General features: G+C 39.7%; 1 protein-coding gene across 1 annotated transcript in view; it reads left to right on the forward strand.

Annotated features, from left to right (window-relative positions):
- Window positions 1-18,960, forward strand: part of cep290 (centrosomal protein 290) — a 144,830-nt gene that overhangs the window by 69,749 nt on the left and 56,121 nt on the right. Inside the window, exons 27-35 of the mRNA XM_060839688.1 lie at window positions 235-346; window positions 3,760-3,962; window positions 6,678-6,829; window positions 7,071-7,182; window positions 9,295-9,750; window positions 13,879-14,043; window positions 14,421-14,528; window positions 16,058-16,192; window positions 18,335-18,604. Coding sequence (XP_060695671.1) covers window positions 235-346; window positions 3,760-3,962; window positions 6,678-6,829; window positions 7,071-7,182; window positions 9,295-9,750; window positions 13,879-14,043; window positions 14,421-14,528; window positions 16,058-16,192; window positions 18,335-18,604 — 1,713 coding nt within the window. The remainder of the gene's footprint in view (window positions 1-234; window positions 347-3,759; window positions 3,963-6,677; window positions 6,830-7,070; window positions 7,183-9,294; window positions 9,751-13,878; window positions 14,044-14,420; window positions 14,529-16,057; window positions 16,193-18,334; window positions 18,605-18,960) is intronic.

Raw genomic sequence — 18,960 nt, forward strand, 5'->3', positions numbered from 1 at the left:
CTGAGGGTCTTTAAGAGGATGCAGAGGAAGTTTATCAGAATAGTTCAAATCATGATTTGAACACATTTCTGTTTTCAGAATAGACTACAAAGACAAATATTTCCTATTTGTTTCTGGACATACTGTTCAATACTACTAACAGTTGAGATACTGGCAGAGATGTTAGCAATAAGGAGGGTTTCAAAGCAAAATAAAAGGATGAGTTCAGTGTGTCACAACATGTTTTTCTTTCAGGGTGAAAATACAGTGCTACGTGAGCAAATTCGAGCCTTAAACAAGGAACTGGAAATTACAAAGGAAAAGCAGCACACATTGGAGCAAGCCTTAGAAGAAATAGAGAAGCTAGGCAAGTATCATATTACTGTGACAAACCCAATTTATTTCAAATACATGTATACATCCATGTTGTAAACATGTAAGAACATAGAAAAATACAGCGCAGTACAGGCCCTTCGGCCCTCGATGTTGCACCGATCCAAGCCCACCTAACCTACACTAGCCCACTTTCCTCCATATGCCTATCCAATGCCCATTTAAATGCCCATAAAGAAGGAGAGTCCACCACTGTTACTGGCAGGGCATTCCATGAACTCACGACTCGCTGAGTAAAGAATTTTCCCCTAACATCTGTCCTATACCTACCACCCCTAAATTTAAAGCTACGCCCCCTCGTAATATCTGACTCCATACGTGGATAAAAGTTCTCATGGTCAACCCCATCTAAACCCCTAATCATCTTGTACACCTCTATCAAGTCACCCCTAAACCTTCTTTTCTCCAATGAAAACAGCCCCAAGTGCCTAAGCCTTTCCTCATACGATCTTCCTACCATACCAGGCAACATCCTGGTAAACCTCCTGTTTTTGTCTCCTGTTTAATTTGGTGTTTACTATTTTGCATTTCTGCAAAACCTTCATTTTCCTGTTATTATAATTTGATTTTGAAATGTTGGCAAATGAGTAGGAGCACATTTATTGCCTATCTCTAGATGTCTGACACCTTTAGGCACTGCTGCTCTTGTGAGGATTGTGTTGTTGCAATCGTGGTGTGGAGAATTCTAAGATGGTAAGTTGTCTTGAAATAAATTCAGAAGGTGATAATATTTCCACAAGGGATTCTTTCTCCTGCTGATGAAGTAGATACTGCTGTTACTGGAGAGTAATAGTATTTAAATAACTTGGGCAAGTTTTTATAAAATATGTTTGTTGTCCTGAAAACTGGCAAGAGAAGATCCAGCGGAGTGAATTGATCAAAATGCTGTGTCCAGCAAGCATAGTGTTGAACTTCTTGAATGTTGTTATGGCTGCAATTAATCGTCATAGAATTGTCTCACGTCTGCACCAGCTTTCTGAATTATTGTTATGTCTTAGCCTGACTCTCTCGGCTATTCCTCATAACATTGCACAATGTTTCTCTTTAAATAATCATTTAATGTTCTCTTGAATACCTCATTGGAACCTGCCTACACCACACTTCCAGCAACTGTATTCCAGACCGTAAATTATTTACTTAATGAAAAGATTATTTTCTCACATTGCATTTGTTTGTTTTGCCAATGACTTTAAATCTGCCCTCCCCACCCCCACTCCCACCTCCGTTGTTGAACCTGCAATGAATGGAAATTTTTAATCCAGGAAAACAGTACCAATTTCTCCAATCAGTTTTCATGACTGAAGTTCCTCATCCCTAGATCTATTCTTGTAAACCTGTTCAGTATTCTCCAATGCGTTTATATCCTCCTGGAAGTCTGGCATGCAAATCTGCACACACCCCTCCAACTGAGGTCTAACTAATCATCAAATGTGTTCAAGGTCTAATCAATGGTGACCCTTAGACACTGTGCATTGAATTGCAAAGGCAGTGATTGTTTGCGATTAAGGAAAGGAATGTATGACAAGTGAAAAGGGAATGTGATGGTCTGATGATAACACCACTGGACGTTTAGTCTGTAAGCGTGGACCATTGTTCTGGGGGCATGCATTCAAATCCCACAGTGGCAAATGGTAAAATGTTATCAACATCATGGCATAATGGTAGTGTCAGTGGACTAGAGTTCGAAGCTCCCAAGCTCATGCTATGGGTTCACATCTACCTGATGGAATTTAGTTGAATAAGTCAGCAATTCAAAGCTAATCTCTGTCTCATAAGAAACTATGTTAAATGATGAGGTTGTTGCAGTGCAATGGTATCTCTGAGCCAGGAGCTCAGGGTTCAGCTGTCTCAAACGTATGCAATAACATCTGGTTGCTTAGAAAATATCTATGACAAGTGATAGACAGGGGAAAGTACCAGTTTATTCTGTTTGTCACACATAACATGTATTCCTCAATATAAACAGAATCCTTGTAACCTCCTGCAAGAGGTGTAAAACAGTATGAATATTAGTTGAGCAAGGATCCTGATCCCAATTGTGATTAAAACTCTCCAGCTGACCAATGATTATCTTTGTAGGCCATTTGTATGGCGTATTGCTTGCCACTTGCTAACTCAAATCTGTATGTTACCAGATTCCGTTGTAGTCCAGCATGGGCTGCCTTATTATTTGTGGAGCTAAACATTATTCGTTTATCAGCTGTTGCACTTGTGTTCTGGAGATCCAGTGGCTCTGCAGGAATAAGGGCCATCAGAGTAACAGCTAGGCTATTTAGGACTGACATGAGAGGATGGTGAATCTTTGGAGTATTTCCCATCCCCACCATCAAGAAAGATGTGGAGGCTCTGTCATTGAAAATGTTCAAAAAAGAGATTTATGGTTATTAAAGACATGAAACAACATGGAAATAGTGTGGGAATTGGCTTTGAGATAAAAGTTCAGCCATAATCTGGTTAAATAGCAGCACACGCTTAATGGTCTGAATGGCCCATTCTTATTCCAGTGCTCCTATGAAACATGGGATTAACTTTGGTGAACTAGCCATTAGTGAGGAGGCATTGTTTAATGACACCCCATCACTAACAAGGTGGTGCTGATTTGGTTCAAGCTACCTAGTTTCTTATGGGTACTTCAACATTACGAGGAAATGTTCTAAACTATCAGGGAAATGCCAGTTTTGCAGCTCTTATTTGTATGGCTTGACTGTGGGAGCAACTATCTTCAACATTCTGACTGGGCTCCTGTCAGGGCTAGTATCTTTGTGGGTATACTCAGATGCTGAAATGATATGAAGTAAGCCAAATTGGACATGGGCTTCTAAGCAAGTCTGGATCAAAGGATGAGCTGAGTACAACCATCTAAGGCTCATCAGAGTTGACGATGTGGATGCTCATGGCATGCAATACCACCATTCTTGACTCCGCATGCGCGATATACAGAGGAACCTTGATTATCCGAAGGACACGGACAAGAGTATTTCATTTGGTTAATTGAATTCAGGATAACTGAATGCTGGATAACATAGTTTAGCTGAGCAACAGGACCCTGCCAGAAAATTCGATCTTCCTTTAATCGAATGCCCGATAATCGAGGTTCTTCTGTATAGGGCCTAATTAATTGATTGCAATTCATTGTCCTGCAGATTAGATAAATTCTATTATGTTAAAGGCTCATACAATACAGTGACAATGTCCCTACCTCTGGGCTGTACAATTGAGGTTCAAGTCCCACCTCCCCCAGTCATTTATTATAACATGTCAAATTAAAACTATCAAAATTCTATTATATTTTAGCGTTTGTAATAGATAATACTTCCGTGTTTTCAGTTCTGAGCTAACTTATAAACCGAATAAAAGCAATTAAGGGTTTTGGTTTTATTTTTGGAGGACCAACTGCCATGGATAAAGAAACAAAAGCAATTACCAACAGTGAAATTGTTTCCATCTCCAAGAAGATTACCATGCTGGAAATGAAGGAACTAAATGAACGGCAAAGGGCAGAACATGCTCAAACGATGTACGAACATGTGCGTGACACGCTAAAGCAAGTTGATGAACGAAACTCTGAGCTTGAATCCAAATTCTCTGAAGTATGTTGCACTTTTAAAATATTTGTTTGTGTGGAAAATCAGTTATAATAAACTTGTTGGCATTCTGGTTAAACGTTGTAGCAAACTATCACATGGTATGAAAATTGTTTCAGAGAGTCATTGTTAGCGCAATTGTCCAAATGGCTTTCCTCAGTATTGTAAAATTCTGTGATTGCATACATTTTTATTCCTTTACATTTGTTGGTTATGACATTTTTTTAATAATCTGTTGATCTGCTATTGGGCAATCGCTCGCTGTTTCCTGACAGTTCAGGAACAGACTTGGTGATCAGTAATTTCCAAAAGTATTGTTCAATTCATTCTCCGGTTGGTCCTGTTTATTAACTGGTAGTCTTTTCATACCTGAGCATTTTATCATGTAAATTTTATTGTTTGCATGAAGAATTGTGGCTTCTATTTACTTGTTCTTTAATGAGATTGCTCTATATACATTTTAAGATGTGACATTCTATCGAGCACAGGCTACTAAAGAAGGTAACATATGAAGGAACAGTAGTAGGCCATACTATCAGTAAGATCATAGTTGATCTTCAACGTCAATTTCACTTTCTCTTTCACTTCCTCTATTCCTTAATTCACTTAGAATCCAAAATCTCAGCACCGAATATACTCAATGACTGACTATCCACGGTTTGCTGGGATACAAAATTCCAAAGATTCAGATTCATTGAAAGAAGAATTTTCTCCTCATCTAAAACATGACTGTCCCTTATTGTCGTATTGTTGTGGCATTAGACTTTTTGCTTGCTGGCTGAAGAGCCAATAAGGGATTTGTGTTGGGTGTGTTGGAAGGGTATTGAGGTAATAAGGTTGGGTTTTCTGGGTCTGTGAACTATACAGGGAGTTGGCCTGCTGTGTTGGAGAATCATGGTGGGCCTTCTAATCAACTCACCTTGCCCACCATGGTTCTCTCATACCATTCAGAATCTTTCAGAATCCACTGCAAACCAAATCTCTTATTTAAAGATGTACTTCCCTTGTAAAGTCACACATGTTTAATGTGCATTTGCAAACCAGGAAGATGCACAGGTCAGATTTTCCTGCGTCCACATGAAAATGCAGCCCTAGCAGTTTGCAAAGACAATGAAGCCTCTGAGTTCAGACTTTATTTTATAGCAAGGAGTCTGGTTTCCATTTGGCAGATATTTTAATAGCACAATAACCTTGTTTCACTGATAATACTCTTGCAACTTGGAAGTTACATTCTGGACAGTTAAGTTCATAGTCAAAGCTGACACTTCAGTATGGTATTGAGGCACTGCAGCACTGTCAGAGGTGCAGTTAAACTGCTATCCTGTCTATCTTTTCAAATTTAGGATATAGGATTTAAAATATTCTATAACACTATTTTGAAGTTATCCTCCGTGTCCTAGCCAATACTCATTCCTCTCGTTACAAAAACAGATTATCCAGTCATTATAATATTCCTATAAGTGGGAACTTGTATGCAAGTTGGCTGCTGTTTCCGATGTTTTCACAGCGAATGCATTTCAAAAGCATTCCATTGACTATAAATGCTTTGAAATAGACAATCAGATGGTCATTTATTTCATTTTCTTTTTATATTTCTGATATCTCTAAAACAAATTAGCCCACTGCTGTTTGGGTAACTCTGCTGTGAGCAAAATGGTTGTCCCATTTTCCCTAGATAATAATTTTTAATAATACTTAATTGCCTGTAAGCTGTCTTAGAATTCCCTAAGCTGGAAGAATGTTAGTCTTTTGTCTACTATCAAGACATGAAATTTATTCTGTGCTAATGCAACAAAGTTATTGGTAGTTTTGTGTTTCATTCCAAGTTGCAAACTTGTGAATCACTTTCCTGTGAAATTTTCCTTACATTCAGTGAATGGGATATAAAATGGATGTTTGTCTTTTTTATTGACGTGTCCATTTGGCAGTAGTTTTCTTGTTTTTATTATCTACAAAGCATCCGTCGGTAATATGATGGAATACTCTCCACTTACCTCGATGGGTGCTACTTCAACAACACTCATGAAGGTTGACCCCACTGGGGATAAAAAAGTCTGTTTAATTGGCAACCCCATCCACCATTTCCAACATGCACACTCTTCACCATCAATGCACAGTGGAGGCAGTGGGTAGCATGTATAAGATGTACTACAGTAACTCACCAGGGCCCCTTGACAATACTTTGCAAAATGTGACCTTGAACATCTCAACAGATATGGGCATAAAATACATGGGAACACCACCGCCTGCAAGTTTCCCTTCAAGTCACTTACTATCCTCACTTAGAAATATATCACCCATTCCTTCAAAATTGCTGGATTAAAATCCTGGAACTCTTTACCAGCACTGAGAGGTGGTGTGTGTTTGAAACAACTTGCCAGAGGAAGTGGTGGAGGTGAATACAATTGCAACACTTAAAAGGTATCGAGATGGGTTAATGAACAAGAAGGGGTTCATTCTTGGTTCATATGGGCCAAATGCTGGCAAATGGAACTAGATCAGACAGGGATGTCTGGTCGGCATGGACAAGTTGGACCAAGGGGTCTGTTTCCATGTTGCATGCCTCTGTGACTGTCGGGATTCAAGAAGGCAGCTCCACCACCACCTTCTTCAAGACCTTTGAGGACGAGCAGTTAATCCTGGCCAAGTTAGCACGTCCACATCCCATGAATGAATAAAAGGGGAAAAATAATTTAATGTATTCTCCTGCTTTTTTGCCAGGTAACCAAAATAAATCTGGAGGCCCAGAGAGTGGAACAAAACCTGAGAGATGAGTTGGCCAACAGTGTAAGCCAAGCAGTGAGTAATGCAGACAGGAGCCGCATCACTGAACTGGAGAAATCAGAATCTGAGTTAAAAGTTGAGGTGTCCAAGTAAGTTAATAGTATTGTAAAATGAAATTTTGTTCATTATAATTTGAATTAAAAGACAGCAAGTTGTTTGTTGACATGTACCCTCCGTCCCCAAATCCTTTTTTTGCTATCATAATTTGAAGAGTGGGTATGTATGGACATGTCTTAAAAGGGACTGCCCAGAGCAAAACAACTTTGAAATGCATTCATATTTTATGTAAAGAAATTATAACAATAATTGTGGAATGCTCTTATCCATCAGGTTAAGAGATGTTGCAGACATAGCGAAAATGCAAGTTGCAGCGTTGGAAGCCCGCCAGCAGTCCAGGGAGAAAGAGGTGGAGGCACTTAGGAAGCAAGTACTTGATTACCAGGTTAGGGCATATTTCGCATTTTTACATTTTAACAAAAAGCTTTTCGTTAAGAGGCATATAAAAAATGTTATTGGTCAGGCTTTATGCTAATATTTTAAATTGCCACTGAGGGATCTTCAAAATAAATAGTGATTTAATTAGTCCAGGATTTTCTTTTGCAAATAAGATGCTTTTGCAGAATACTGATATAAGTGTTAACCTGCACTATCTTTTGATAGCGCTTTGTGATTACAATGTTTGAGTCAATTGCAGAAGGCCTTGAAGAGTTGGTTTATTTACATGTTGCATACTATAAGTTCACAGTTTATGTAAAAGCACAAAGAGAGCTGTACTTTAAACTATGAATTAATTAAGAATAGAGTGCTTGACTGGTCCAGTGTTCTTCACTTCTAATCTCACATATGAGAATTTTAAAACAGTGTGCCACATCATCCCCAAATGCCTCCCATTAAAAGAAATTAATGAATTTTGCATCAACTTGATTATATTTGTGAATTTTTAACCATCATTAATTGCTGTAATTTTTAAAAGATTTTCATTCATGGAATGTGGGTATTACTGACTGGATCAGCATTCATTGTCTATCCCTTCATTGCCCCAAGGGCAGTTGAGAGTCAACCACATTGCCATGGGTCTGGGATCACACATTGGCCAGACCAGATAAGGATGGCAGATTTCTTTTCCTAAAGGATATTAGTGAACCAGATAGGTTTTTCCTGACAATCAGCATTGGTTTTGTGTTCATCATTAGACTTCTATTTCCAGATTGTTATTGAATTTAAATTCCACCATCTGCTATGATGGCATTTGAACCAGGTACTTAGAACATTGCCTGGGTCTCTGCACTGATAAGAGTCTAGTGATAATATCACTAGACCATTGCCTCACCCGAGTTCAAAATCTCATCTAGTTCGCTAGCACCCATTTGAAGAGGTAATCTGTCATCCTTATCCAGTCTAACCTGCATGTGCCTTCAGACCTATCACAATATGGCTGACTTTTAATTGACCACTTAAGCAAGCCGTTCAGTTCTAGGGCAAACAGGGATAGGCAACAAATGTTTACCTAGTCAGAGACATCTGGATTCCATGAAAAACTTCTTAGAAGTTCTTAGCCCATGTGAGAAAATGAAAAATATTGTACTAGATAGAGATACTTTAAATCTATCTTAATTTGTTCAGAATTTAGCAGGGTTACCTTTGTGTTTCAGTGGGCTTTCAGTACTTACCAAATAGATTAAAGTTGTCTCAATTTCTCAACCACATATTCCAGAATGATTTGGGATTTAATTTTGTCATTTGTACATTATCAGTGATGTGTTAAGGGACCTTTACATGTTTTTTATTATTGATTTTATTGATGGGTTAATTTGCCAATGCACAATCCCTGTCACTAATTTTCTTAAGCAAAATGCTGCAGTTGCTGAAAATCTGAAATAAAATACTGGCAAATTCTCAGCAATGCAAATGGCATAAATGTTTTTGCTCTTAGTGGAGAGATTGAAGATGCTGGGGTTGTTCTTCATAGAGAAAAGAACATTTGACAAAATTCTTCGAAATCATCAAAGTTTTTGAAACAATAAAAAGGAGAAATTGTTTTCAGAGTGCAAAGGTTCAGTAATAATGCAGGGAAGTTTTCTGGTATTAAATAAAAGCAGTGGGAGCAGCATGAAGAACACAGATTCTTTTGATCTAGAATGCATAATTTGAAACAGTCACAAAAAAGATTCAAAAGTAACTTTCAAGAGGAAATTATATAAATACCTAAAGGGAAAATATTTATTGAACTGTGGGGAAAAGCAGAGGAAGAATTCCAGTTAGACACCCCTTTCAAAGAATCTGAACAGGCACATAGAACCAATTGGCCTTTCTCTTTTCTGTGTCATTTTCCAAATCTAGCTCGATGTCTATTTCGGATGAATTCCTCCATTGCTGGTGTATGTCCTGCAGAGGATATTCCAGCATTTGATTTTTAAACAATTAACATTCTTAAACCCCATGAACATGAAATCATCAAAATAAATTGCTAAGAATTGCTCAAAATGTCAGATTGCCCACTATCGGCTATAGATTGTCTGTATAAATATCTGTTCATGATATTCTTCTCATTCAGGCACAGTCAGATGAGAGAGCTCTCATTGCAACATTGCACCAACACATTATCGCGTTGCAGGTGAGTGAAGCCACTGCTGTTAGCAAGCTGCAGGCATTTGCAAGCAAGCTGCAAAAAATGGAGGCCTGCAACCTGCGGCTGATGCAGAAACTGGATGAGAAGGATCAGACCCTTTTCCACACCCGGCTAGAAGGCAAGAACAAGGCGAAGCACCTGCGGCAAACTATTCAGTCCTTGCGAAGGCAGTTCAGTGGAGCCCTGCCTCTTGCACAGCAAGAGAAGTTCTCAAAGACTATGATGCAGCTACAGGATGACAAGCTGAAGATCATGCAGGATGTTAAACGTTCCCAAGAGGAGAGGAGAGTGGCAGAAGACAAGGCATTGGAACTGGAACTGAAGCTGAAAGGGCTAGAGGAATTGATAGGATCACTAAAGGATGCAAAAGGAGCACAAAAGGTTGGAAAGTTTTAAAACTGAATTTTGGCTTAACGTATGATCAACTGACAGACTTCTCATGATAAAACAAAGAATTGCGAGTGCCAGAGATCTGAAACACAAACAGAAATTGCTGGAGAAACTCAGCAGGTCTGGCAACATCTGTGGATAGAAATCAGAGTTACCATTTTGAGTCTGCCATTCTGAGAGACGTTGTCAGACCTGCTAAGTTTCTCTACCAGTTTCTGTTTTTGTTTCAGACTTCCTGTGACCTTGCTTTTGGGAAGTCAGTTTTTATAGTCAAGTGTGACTGAAAGTAACTGTGACATATACAGGAAAGGTACAATAGATCCAAAGTGATTACGGATAGCATTGTGCTAACCAGTGTATTGGAGATTATGTGGACATTCCTTAAAGGGATTAGATTCCCTACAGTGTGGAAACAGGCCCTTCGGCCCAACCAGTCCACACTGACCCTCCGAAAAGCAAACCATCCAGACCCATTTCCCTCTGACTAAAGCACCTAACACTATGGGCAATTTAGCATGGCCAATTCACCTAACTTGCACATCTTTGGATTGTGAGAGGAAACCAAAGTATCCAGAGGAAACCCATGCAGTTGCCCGAGGCCAGAATTGAACCAGGGACCCTGGTGCTGTGAGGCAGCAGTGCTAACCACTGAGCCACCATGCCGCCTGATAAAGGCAGGAATTGTGGAATGGTTACAGTACAGAAGGACGCCATTGTCCCATCATGACTATTTCAGCTATCTGAGAATTGGTGCTAAATTCCTGCCTTTTTCCATACCCTACATATTGTTTCTATTTAAATAATCATCCCATGCCGCCTTACTACAATCAATAATTCTACCCACCATATTTAAATAAATATTTAACAATCAAATGGCTACAATCCATCAAGGTTACTCTTTGAGCAGAGATAGAAAACCCTGCTCTGTCTTCTGTTCTGCCAGAGTTGCAACCTCTTCCACAACCCCTGAAATCCTTGCTAAAATCTTCATACTCTCTCTGCTCAGTACGTCCAAAGTCCTTCACCAGGTCTTTAGTGGCCTGGGAGCAGATTCAGCAGTATCCACTACCAAGCTCTGGGACTGAGTGTGATGCTGGAAAAAGCACAGCAGGTCAGGCAGCATCTGAGGAGCAAGAGAGTCAATGTTTCGGGCATAATCCTTCATCAGGACTGTGATACACTAGAAATGTCGACCCTCCTGTTCCTCGGATGCCACCTGACCCGTGCTTTCTCCAGCATCTGCAGACCTCAATATCTCCTAAGCTCTGGGACTGCCAGACTGCAAGAGTCACCAGTAAATCTGACTATTTGGCATCTTTGAAGGATAGGATACTTTCCCAGTGAATGACAAAACCCTACTCTGCCCTTATTATGACCATCTGCAGGAATATCAGTGCAGGTAGATCTGTTGTTTTTTGGTCGGTTTTCATCTGCGTTTTTAGCTGGGTTACAAGTTGTCAGTTACCTGTAGAACAAAATCTGATTGGAAGATTACCAAGGGTAACACCTAAATATTAAAAATATTTGATAAGTCAATAGATAGGAAGGTAGGAAAGGGTGGTGGGGAAGCTCAGTTAACTAAGGATGTCAGTATAATTGTGAGAGATTACCTTGACCTGAAAAAACAAGCAATCGGTTTGGGCAGGATTAGGAGTTAGGTATTACAGGTAGTTATTTATGAGCGTAATTTCTAGGCTCCCTAACACTAATTACCTTGGTGTATCCTAGAAAAACTATTTGGGGATGTAAGTACCACAATAATAATTGGTTATTTCAGAATATTTGTAGATTGGGCAAGTCTGAATGGCAAAGGTAGCCTGGGAAATTAGTTCAGAGGGTACTTTTAAGATGGTTTCTTAGGATAGTTTGGATGTACTGGCAGAGAGAGTTTGAATATTTTAGCTAGGATTTCAGGGGTTGTGGAAGAGGTTGCAACTCTGGCAGAATAGAAGATAGAGCAGGGTTTTCTCTCTCTGCTCAAAGAGTATACTTCATGGACTGTAGTCATTTGATCGTTAAATATTTATTTAACCAAGGAGCAAATTATCCAAGAGCTGATAATGAGCAGGATGACAGGATTAATTGATAAAATCTTAGTAAGAAGCCTCTAAGTTACAGTGATTGTAATGTGATTGAATTTCATGTTCAGTTTGAGCGAGAGTAACGAGCCTCAGATTAGTGGTTAAATCTGAATCAAGGTAATCATAATATTGTGTGATACCAAAAGTGAAAACTAGTTAAAAAACTAGCTGAAAGAAAGGACAGTCAAAATGCAGTGGCAGACTGAAATAGAATTTTAATAATTCTCAACAAAGATTTATCCCCACTTTTTTTGAGAACGATACACCATCCATGGTTAAATAGAGAAATGAAAGATAGAAACAATCTGCAAAAAATTAAAAACCAGCAAAGAATAAATTTTTAGAAAGGAGAAAATAGAGTACAGAGGAACCTCGATTATCCGAACGAGATGGGCGGTCACTATTTCATTCGGTTAGTTGATTCAATGCCTTTCCTCTGGGGCTGGGAGTTTTCTGTTCAGTCCGCGATCCGTTCAGGAGACGAGGCAGCAGCACACCGCACGCGAGCCCCCGCCAGCCCCTCAACTCTGTCCAACACTGAACCCCCATGCAACCCCGAATCCTATCCAACACCACCCTTGCCCCCGCCCGCCCCCCTGACCATTTCGAAGAGCACCTCTACTCAGTCCACAAGCATGACTCTGATCTTCCAAGGACCTGCTATTTCAATGCAGCAGCTTGTTCCCATGCTCATACTCTGTCCTAGACCTGCTGCTATATTCTAGTAAAGCACACCGTAAGCTGAAGAAACAACACCTCATTCTTCACTTAGTCACTTAATATTCTTCTAGTCTCGACATTGAGTTCAACAATTTCAGACCATGAACTCTTACCTTTATTGTACTTTTAACAAGATGAAGCAGGTGAAATGCTACAGGAATCACTGCTAGGGCCTCAGCTATTTGCATTATTTTGCAGTGACCTGGTACATGAATCACAAAAAGTTTAGTATGCAGGTACAGCAAGTAATTAGGAAGGCAAATGGAATGTTTGTGTTTATTGCAAGGAGGAATGGAATATAAAATTGGGAACATTTTTCTGTGTGTTCAGGTCCTTAGTGAGACCACATCTGGAATACTCTATACAATCTCGGTCTCCTTATTTAAAATAAAATGGAGTTAGATTAGAAGTTGTACATTTGATTCGTTCCTGAGATGCATCACTTCACCCATGGGAGAGCCTACTGTAGTTTAAAAGAAGGAGAAGTGATCATGTTGAAATATGTATAATTGAAATATATTTTGAGAGAAGTGCAACTGAGATCATTACCAGATTATTCATTATCCTATTGAATAGCATTCTCGTGCTCCTTGCTTCATATGTTCCTATCGAAGTCTTCAGGTGAAATGGAATTAGGGCGCAGTGTATAATTTTTAAGACTTGAAGATCCCATTGTTGGACTGGGATGGACGAAGTTAAAAATCAGACTATACCAAGTTATAGTGCAACAGGTTTATTGGAAGCATGAGCTTTCGGAGCACTGCTTCTGTTGCAGCAACCACCTGATGAAGAAGCAGCATTTAAAAAGCTAGTGCTTCCAAATAAACCTGTTGGACTATAACCTGGTGTTGTGTGATTTATAATTTTTAAGTTATACTTTATTTATTCCACATAACTGAATATTATTAATACCACTTTGGCAAGATACAGAAATATGGAGACTTGGTAGTAGACCTGATAGTCTGTATTGCAAAGAAGCTGCTATATTCCAGACATGGTAAAAGATGCTGTATGAAACAACCACTTTGCCATCAGTTGATGGGGGTGATTGTAACTTAGGGAGTTTCCATTCTAAATAACAACATGGGAATTTATAGGGAGAAGTTGATACCAGGTGCAAATTGAGTAAATTCTGTTGTAGTTGTTAATGTTAATACACTGAGTTTGTTTGAGGAGTTGCACATTTGACAAATTGGCTGAGAATTTGTACAAATGCCGATTTAAGCAATGGTGTTTTCAAACTGTTGATTTTGCATGTTTTTCCAGTTTTAATTATCATAAATTTCCTGTGCCATTATGTTCACTTTATTTTCAACAGGTAATTGAATGGCACAAAAAAATTGAAGAGCTCCGTCTCCAAGATCTCAAAACAAATCGATGCGTAAATAAGCAAAAAGAAGAAATAACTTATTTAAACAATGTAATAACTGAGCTGGAGCACACCATCAACAATCTAGAAGAAGAGACGGTTCAACAAAACAAGGTGAGCATCATCAGTCCGTGACAATCACTTGCATTTTTAGACCACAAAGACCACTTCATCCGTCTGGTTCACTTGCCAGTTACAATTGTACATAATCTCAACGATCGCCGGCAGTTAGTCCACAACAGGTCCAGGCATGAACCCAATAATACCCTGACGGTAGTGAAGAATTTGGGAACCACAGGTTCAAAGTTGCCTGTTTTTCCCAAAGAGGCTGCAGACATAGCTCAAATTACTCATAAGATATCTCAGAATGGTATTTTATTTTAATTTAAGCTAATTTCATTTGAATGAATCAATACTAACTGCTTTCACCAACTCCTTAGGAAGCCTGTTACATAGTTTGACCATTTGCTTTCTTTACCCAATTCCAACAGCTCCATGAAGAGCGGCAGATAGCATGGGATCGCAGAGAGTTAGAACTACAGCATCAGTTGGATATGTATGAACATCAACATAACGAAATACTGAGTGCAGCTCAAAAGGTGGATGTGTTCTTTGGCTTATAGACGATGCATGTAAATTTTAGGATAAGGTGAAAATTGCAATGATTTCTTCAATTAATCAGGTCAAAATATTCTATAAGTGAGGAGATTACATTTTAATGTAATTTCCAGTGACATTACTCAGGATAGACCTTAGAATGAAACAGCACAGGATGCCATTTGGCATACCATACCCTGGTGTGTCTTTGAAACACTAGTTGCACTCTTCTGCTCTTCCCTCATAGTCCTGCAAAGTTTCTTTTCCAAGAAAATGCCCCTTTCCTTTTGAAAGCTGCTATTGCAGCTGGTAACACCACCCTAGCAGTCAGTAAATTACGGATCATAATGGCTTGCTACTTAAAACAAATTTTCATCATCCTCTCATTCTTTTGAGAATTACTTTGAAATCTGTCTCCACTAGTTATTGACTCTGCGAGCAATTGAAACATTCCTCCCATTTACTCTATCAAAGCTGTTCGTAATTTTGTGTGGAAAGGGCAGTGCCAAATCTGTTGTTCACATAGGAACATACATTATGAATTAGGAGAAGAAGAAGGCCATTTGGCTTCTTGAGTCTGCTCTGCCATTCAACAAGATCATGACTGATCAGTTTGCCTTTAGAATTGCCAACTACCTCCAATAGCCTTTGATGCCCTTGCCTAATAAGAATCTCCACCTTAAAAAAATTCACTGATCCCACCTCCATGGCCCTCAGAAGCAGCATTCCAAATGAATTTACCTTTGAGAGAGAGAGAGAGAGAAAAAAACTCATCTGTGTCTGAAAGGAAAAACCCTAGTTTTTAAACAGTGCCTGCGAGTTCTGGGCTCAATCACAAAAGGAAACTTCCTTTTCATGTCCACTTTGTCAGGAACCCAGGACCATTCAGGATATTCTACATTTCACTTGAGACACTCCTCGCCACTGTTCCTTCTCAGCTGCAAGCTGCTTTGAGTTTCCCCACATGGCGATCAGTGTTGACTTGTGATTTACAAGATAGCAGCCATGCATGACCGCAGAGGCCCACACAACCAGCAACAAATTTGGTGGGATCGCTTTCCCTCACACTTCTAACCTCTAGTGGAAACAAGCCAAGTATATCCAGCCTTCCCTCATAACACAACCTGAATATTCCTGGTAGTATCTAGTAAACTTCCTCTGAATTGCCTCCAACACATTTACATCTTCCCTCAACTAAGGAGACTAAAACTGCACACAGGATGCGGTCTCACCAATCCTCTGTGTAACCAAAGCATAGCATGCATAGTTCCTCTTCTAATAAAAGATAGCATTCTACTAATCTTAATAATTTGCTGTACAGCATGCTAACATTTTGTGACTCGTACCTTAGAAAACCTAGACCCCTCTGCATCACATTTCCTTTATTTTCTTAAAAATCTCAACAGATTTCTGTTGTGTAGAGCATTTGAACAATAGAATATGCTTCTAATGTGGTAAAATCTGTCTTTAAGGCTTGCAGTTGTGTAGTGTTGTACTTTTAGGTTTACTCATCACATTCCATTCCTGACAGTTTGAGGAAGCGACTGGCTCCATCCCGGACCCCAATAAACCACTTCCAGAGCAGCTAAATGTGGCTCTGCAAAAGATCAGAGAGCATGTCTTCATAATTCTTGAAACACAAGCAACCTGCAGAACTCTAGAAGAGGTAAAAGAAATGCTGAGAACCATTAATTTGCAATTTTAAAATGTCAATAAGACATGCAATAAATGATTGTGCTAATATTTTATTGGAATGACCATGAAGTGTAGATTCAACCTTCTGACACTCCCTGCCTAAACTTGTTTACTTTGCCACCTGCCTTCCCAGTTTGGTGATCCCTAAGGTTCTGTTCTTGGTACTTTCTTATCTCTCATCTATATGCTGTCCCATTACAACATCACCAAGAGCACCACAACAGTTTCCACACGAATGCTGATGACACCTTGATCGCTTCACTATCTCAAGATAGTGGATAAGCAGAAATTTGCTCCAACTTAATTATTCTGGATGGAGACAAACATTTTGAATTTCATCTGATGAAAAACAGTGGAAATGGCATGTGTGGCATTGTCTAGGATGGAAGTGTGGGAGTTCTATATGAATTGGGTTTTATGCAAATTGGAATTTAGAAGGTTAATGAGGAAGGAATTTGAAAGGCTAAGTCCCTAGGTAATGAAATCATGACTACAGTACCCTATGGTCCGTATCTCTTTGTTTGTTATGTTCTGCCTGTGCTGTGGCAAAACAAATCTTTTTTACTGTACATAGGTACATGTGCCAACAATAAATCAAATCAAATCAAATAAAGCAGTCACCCATGGTGAGGTTAATGTAGGCTGGTGTAGTCAGTTTTTTCAGAAGTGGAAAAAGATGCTGCCGCTGATGGTAAGCAAACAGAATTTGAACTTTGGAGTAGCCTGTCTATTGGTTTTCCCATTTTATTTCGTATATTATGTGTGATAGAAAATAAATAAAAATATAAAACAAGCTAGAAAATGAAGTGGAATGCACGCTGTAAAAAGGTCCAGATTTTCCAATGGCCAGGTAATTGTTTCAGGAGTGTGGATGAGAGTTATATGTTGGTGCTGAGTGACTATTCAACTATTCAACTGAAAGCCTCCCCCCACAATTAACCACAATGCCTACCTCACCTCTCCCTGCCCCCCCTACCCCCCCGCCCCCCCACCCCCTTGCCCTACCCAGTGCACCTTCCCAAGATCCTTTATATCTCAGACCATGGCATAATAACCACCTCCCGTCTGCTGAGGATGCAACATCCTCAGTTACTGAGAGCTGATGCCCCCCACCCTCACACCTGACACCCTTCTATCCCTGAGACCCAACTCCAGGACTCTAACGCCACTGGAGGAGAAAGTGAGGTCTGCAGATGCTGGAGATCAGAGCTGAAAATGTGTTGCTGGAAAAGCGCAGCAGGTCAGGCAGCATCCAAGGAACAGGAAATTCAACGTTTCGGGCATAAGCCTGATGAAGGGCTTATGCCCGAAACGTCGAATTTCCTGTTCCTTGGATGCTGCCTGACCTGCGCTTTTCCAGCAACACATTTTCAGCTCTAACGCCACTGGACCCAACACCACCACCCACTTACCCCGCCACCACCCAACTACTCCCCCTGCCTTTGTACCTGACTCCCTCTGGAACCAGACACCCTCCCTACCTTTGCTTCCTCACCACCATACCTGACCCATCCCTTTCCCGCCCAAACAGACCAGAATTGCTACCCATTCTGACTTGCATTAAATACTCCAATATTCACCTCAGATTCTTCCCATCTAAGCCAACTGGCATCCTGATTCCCTACCCCCTTCTCACCTGTCACCTGCTTTTCCAGCACCTTAATTTCACGTTCAAAGTGGTTGTCTGTGATGCTTAACCTTTAAGTCACAGACTTGATAACTGACTGCTGTGAAAAAGGGCATGTTTGCCTTCCCCTGCCTATCCTGCAGGAGGGACTTGTCAATTTCAAGTGTGACTCCACATTTCTGATCAGAATCTCCTGTCAGAAATGTGGAGCTCTCTCTTCACATTTAAAAAAAAAGGAGCAGTGTGACTATCTGAGCGCCATTCAGAAAATCTCCAACAACTCACTAGCATTTGTAAACTTCATCCAAAAAATAGCTTGTTCTTTTTCAAAACAAAATAAGGGTATGTTAACTGAAGAAATGTGAAGTTTAGAATTGATTTAGTTGGAAACCATTTCTGAGATGCTTTTTAACTTTATGTACAATCCTTAAGTACACGATATTATCAATATAATACAATTTGTTAATTCAACTAATCTCTTTACAGAAACTTAAAGAGAAGGAGGCATCTCTGTGGAAGGCAGAACAGAATGTGCTATCCCGAGACCAAGTTATAAATGAGCTCAGACTTCGACTACCAGCTACGGCTGAGCGTGAAAAGCTGATGGTGGACCTTAGTACTAAGACAGACGATGATATGGAAAGTAGGAAGGCCCTGAAAGTAGCTCATCAAACCATTGCTAACCTGCAGGCTAGGCTAGACCAGAAAGAGGAAGTCCTACAAAAGTACCAGCAGTTACTGACAAGAGCTCACCAGGTAAGGAAAGTTGCATTGTTATAAGAAAGAGCAAACTTTCAGTTATGCATGGAACGTTTTGCATCCTCTGGCATTCCAAAATGCTTTATAACCAAAGAAGGGCTTTTTGAAGTGTAGTCTCTGTTATAGTTATAAATGTGGCAGCCAACTTACACACAGAAAACTCCCACAAACAGCAATGACCAGATAATGTGTTTTAGTGATGTTTGTTGAGGAATATTTTTTGGCCAGGACATTAGTTAAAATTCATTCTCTCTTCTAACCAGTGCCAGGAACAATGTTCCCCTTTATTTACAATCTATTCATTTTAATTTGAAACATCTCCAAATTCTTTTTGTAACTATATGGTACAGTGT

This window comes from Hemiscyllium ocellatum, chromosome 19 (genome assembly GCF_020745735.1).
Source record: "Hemiscyllium ocellatum isolate sHemOce1 chromosome 19, sHemOce1.pat.X.cur, whole genome shotgun sequence".
Lineage (NCBI taxonomy): Eukaryota > Metazoa > Chordata > Chondrichthyes > Orectolobiformes > Hemiscylliidae > Hemiscyllium > Hemiscyllium ocellatum.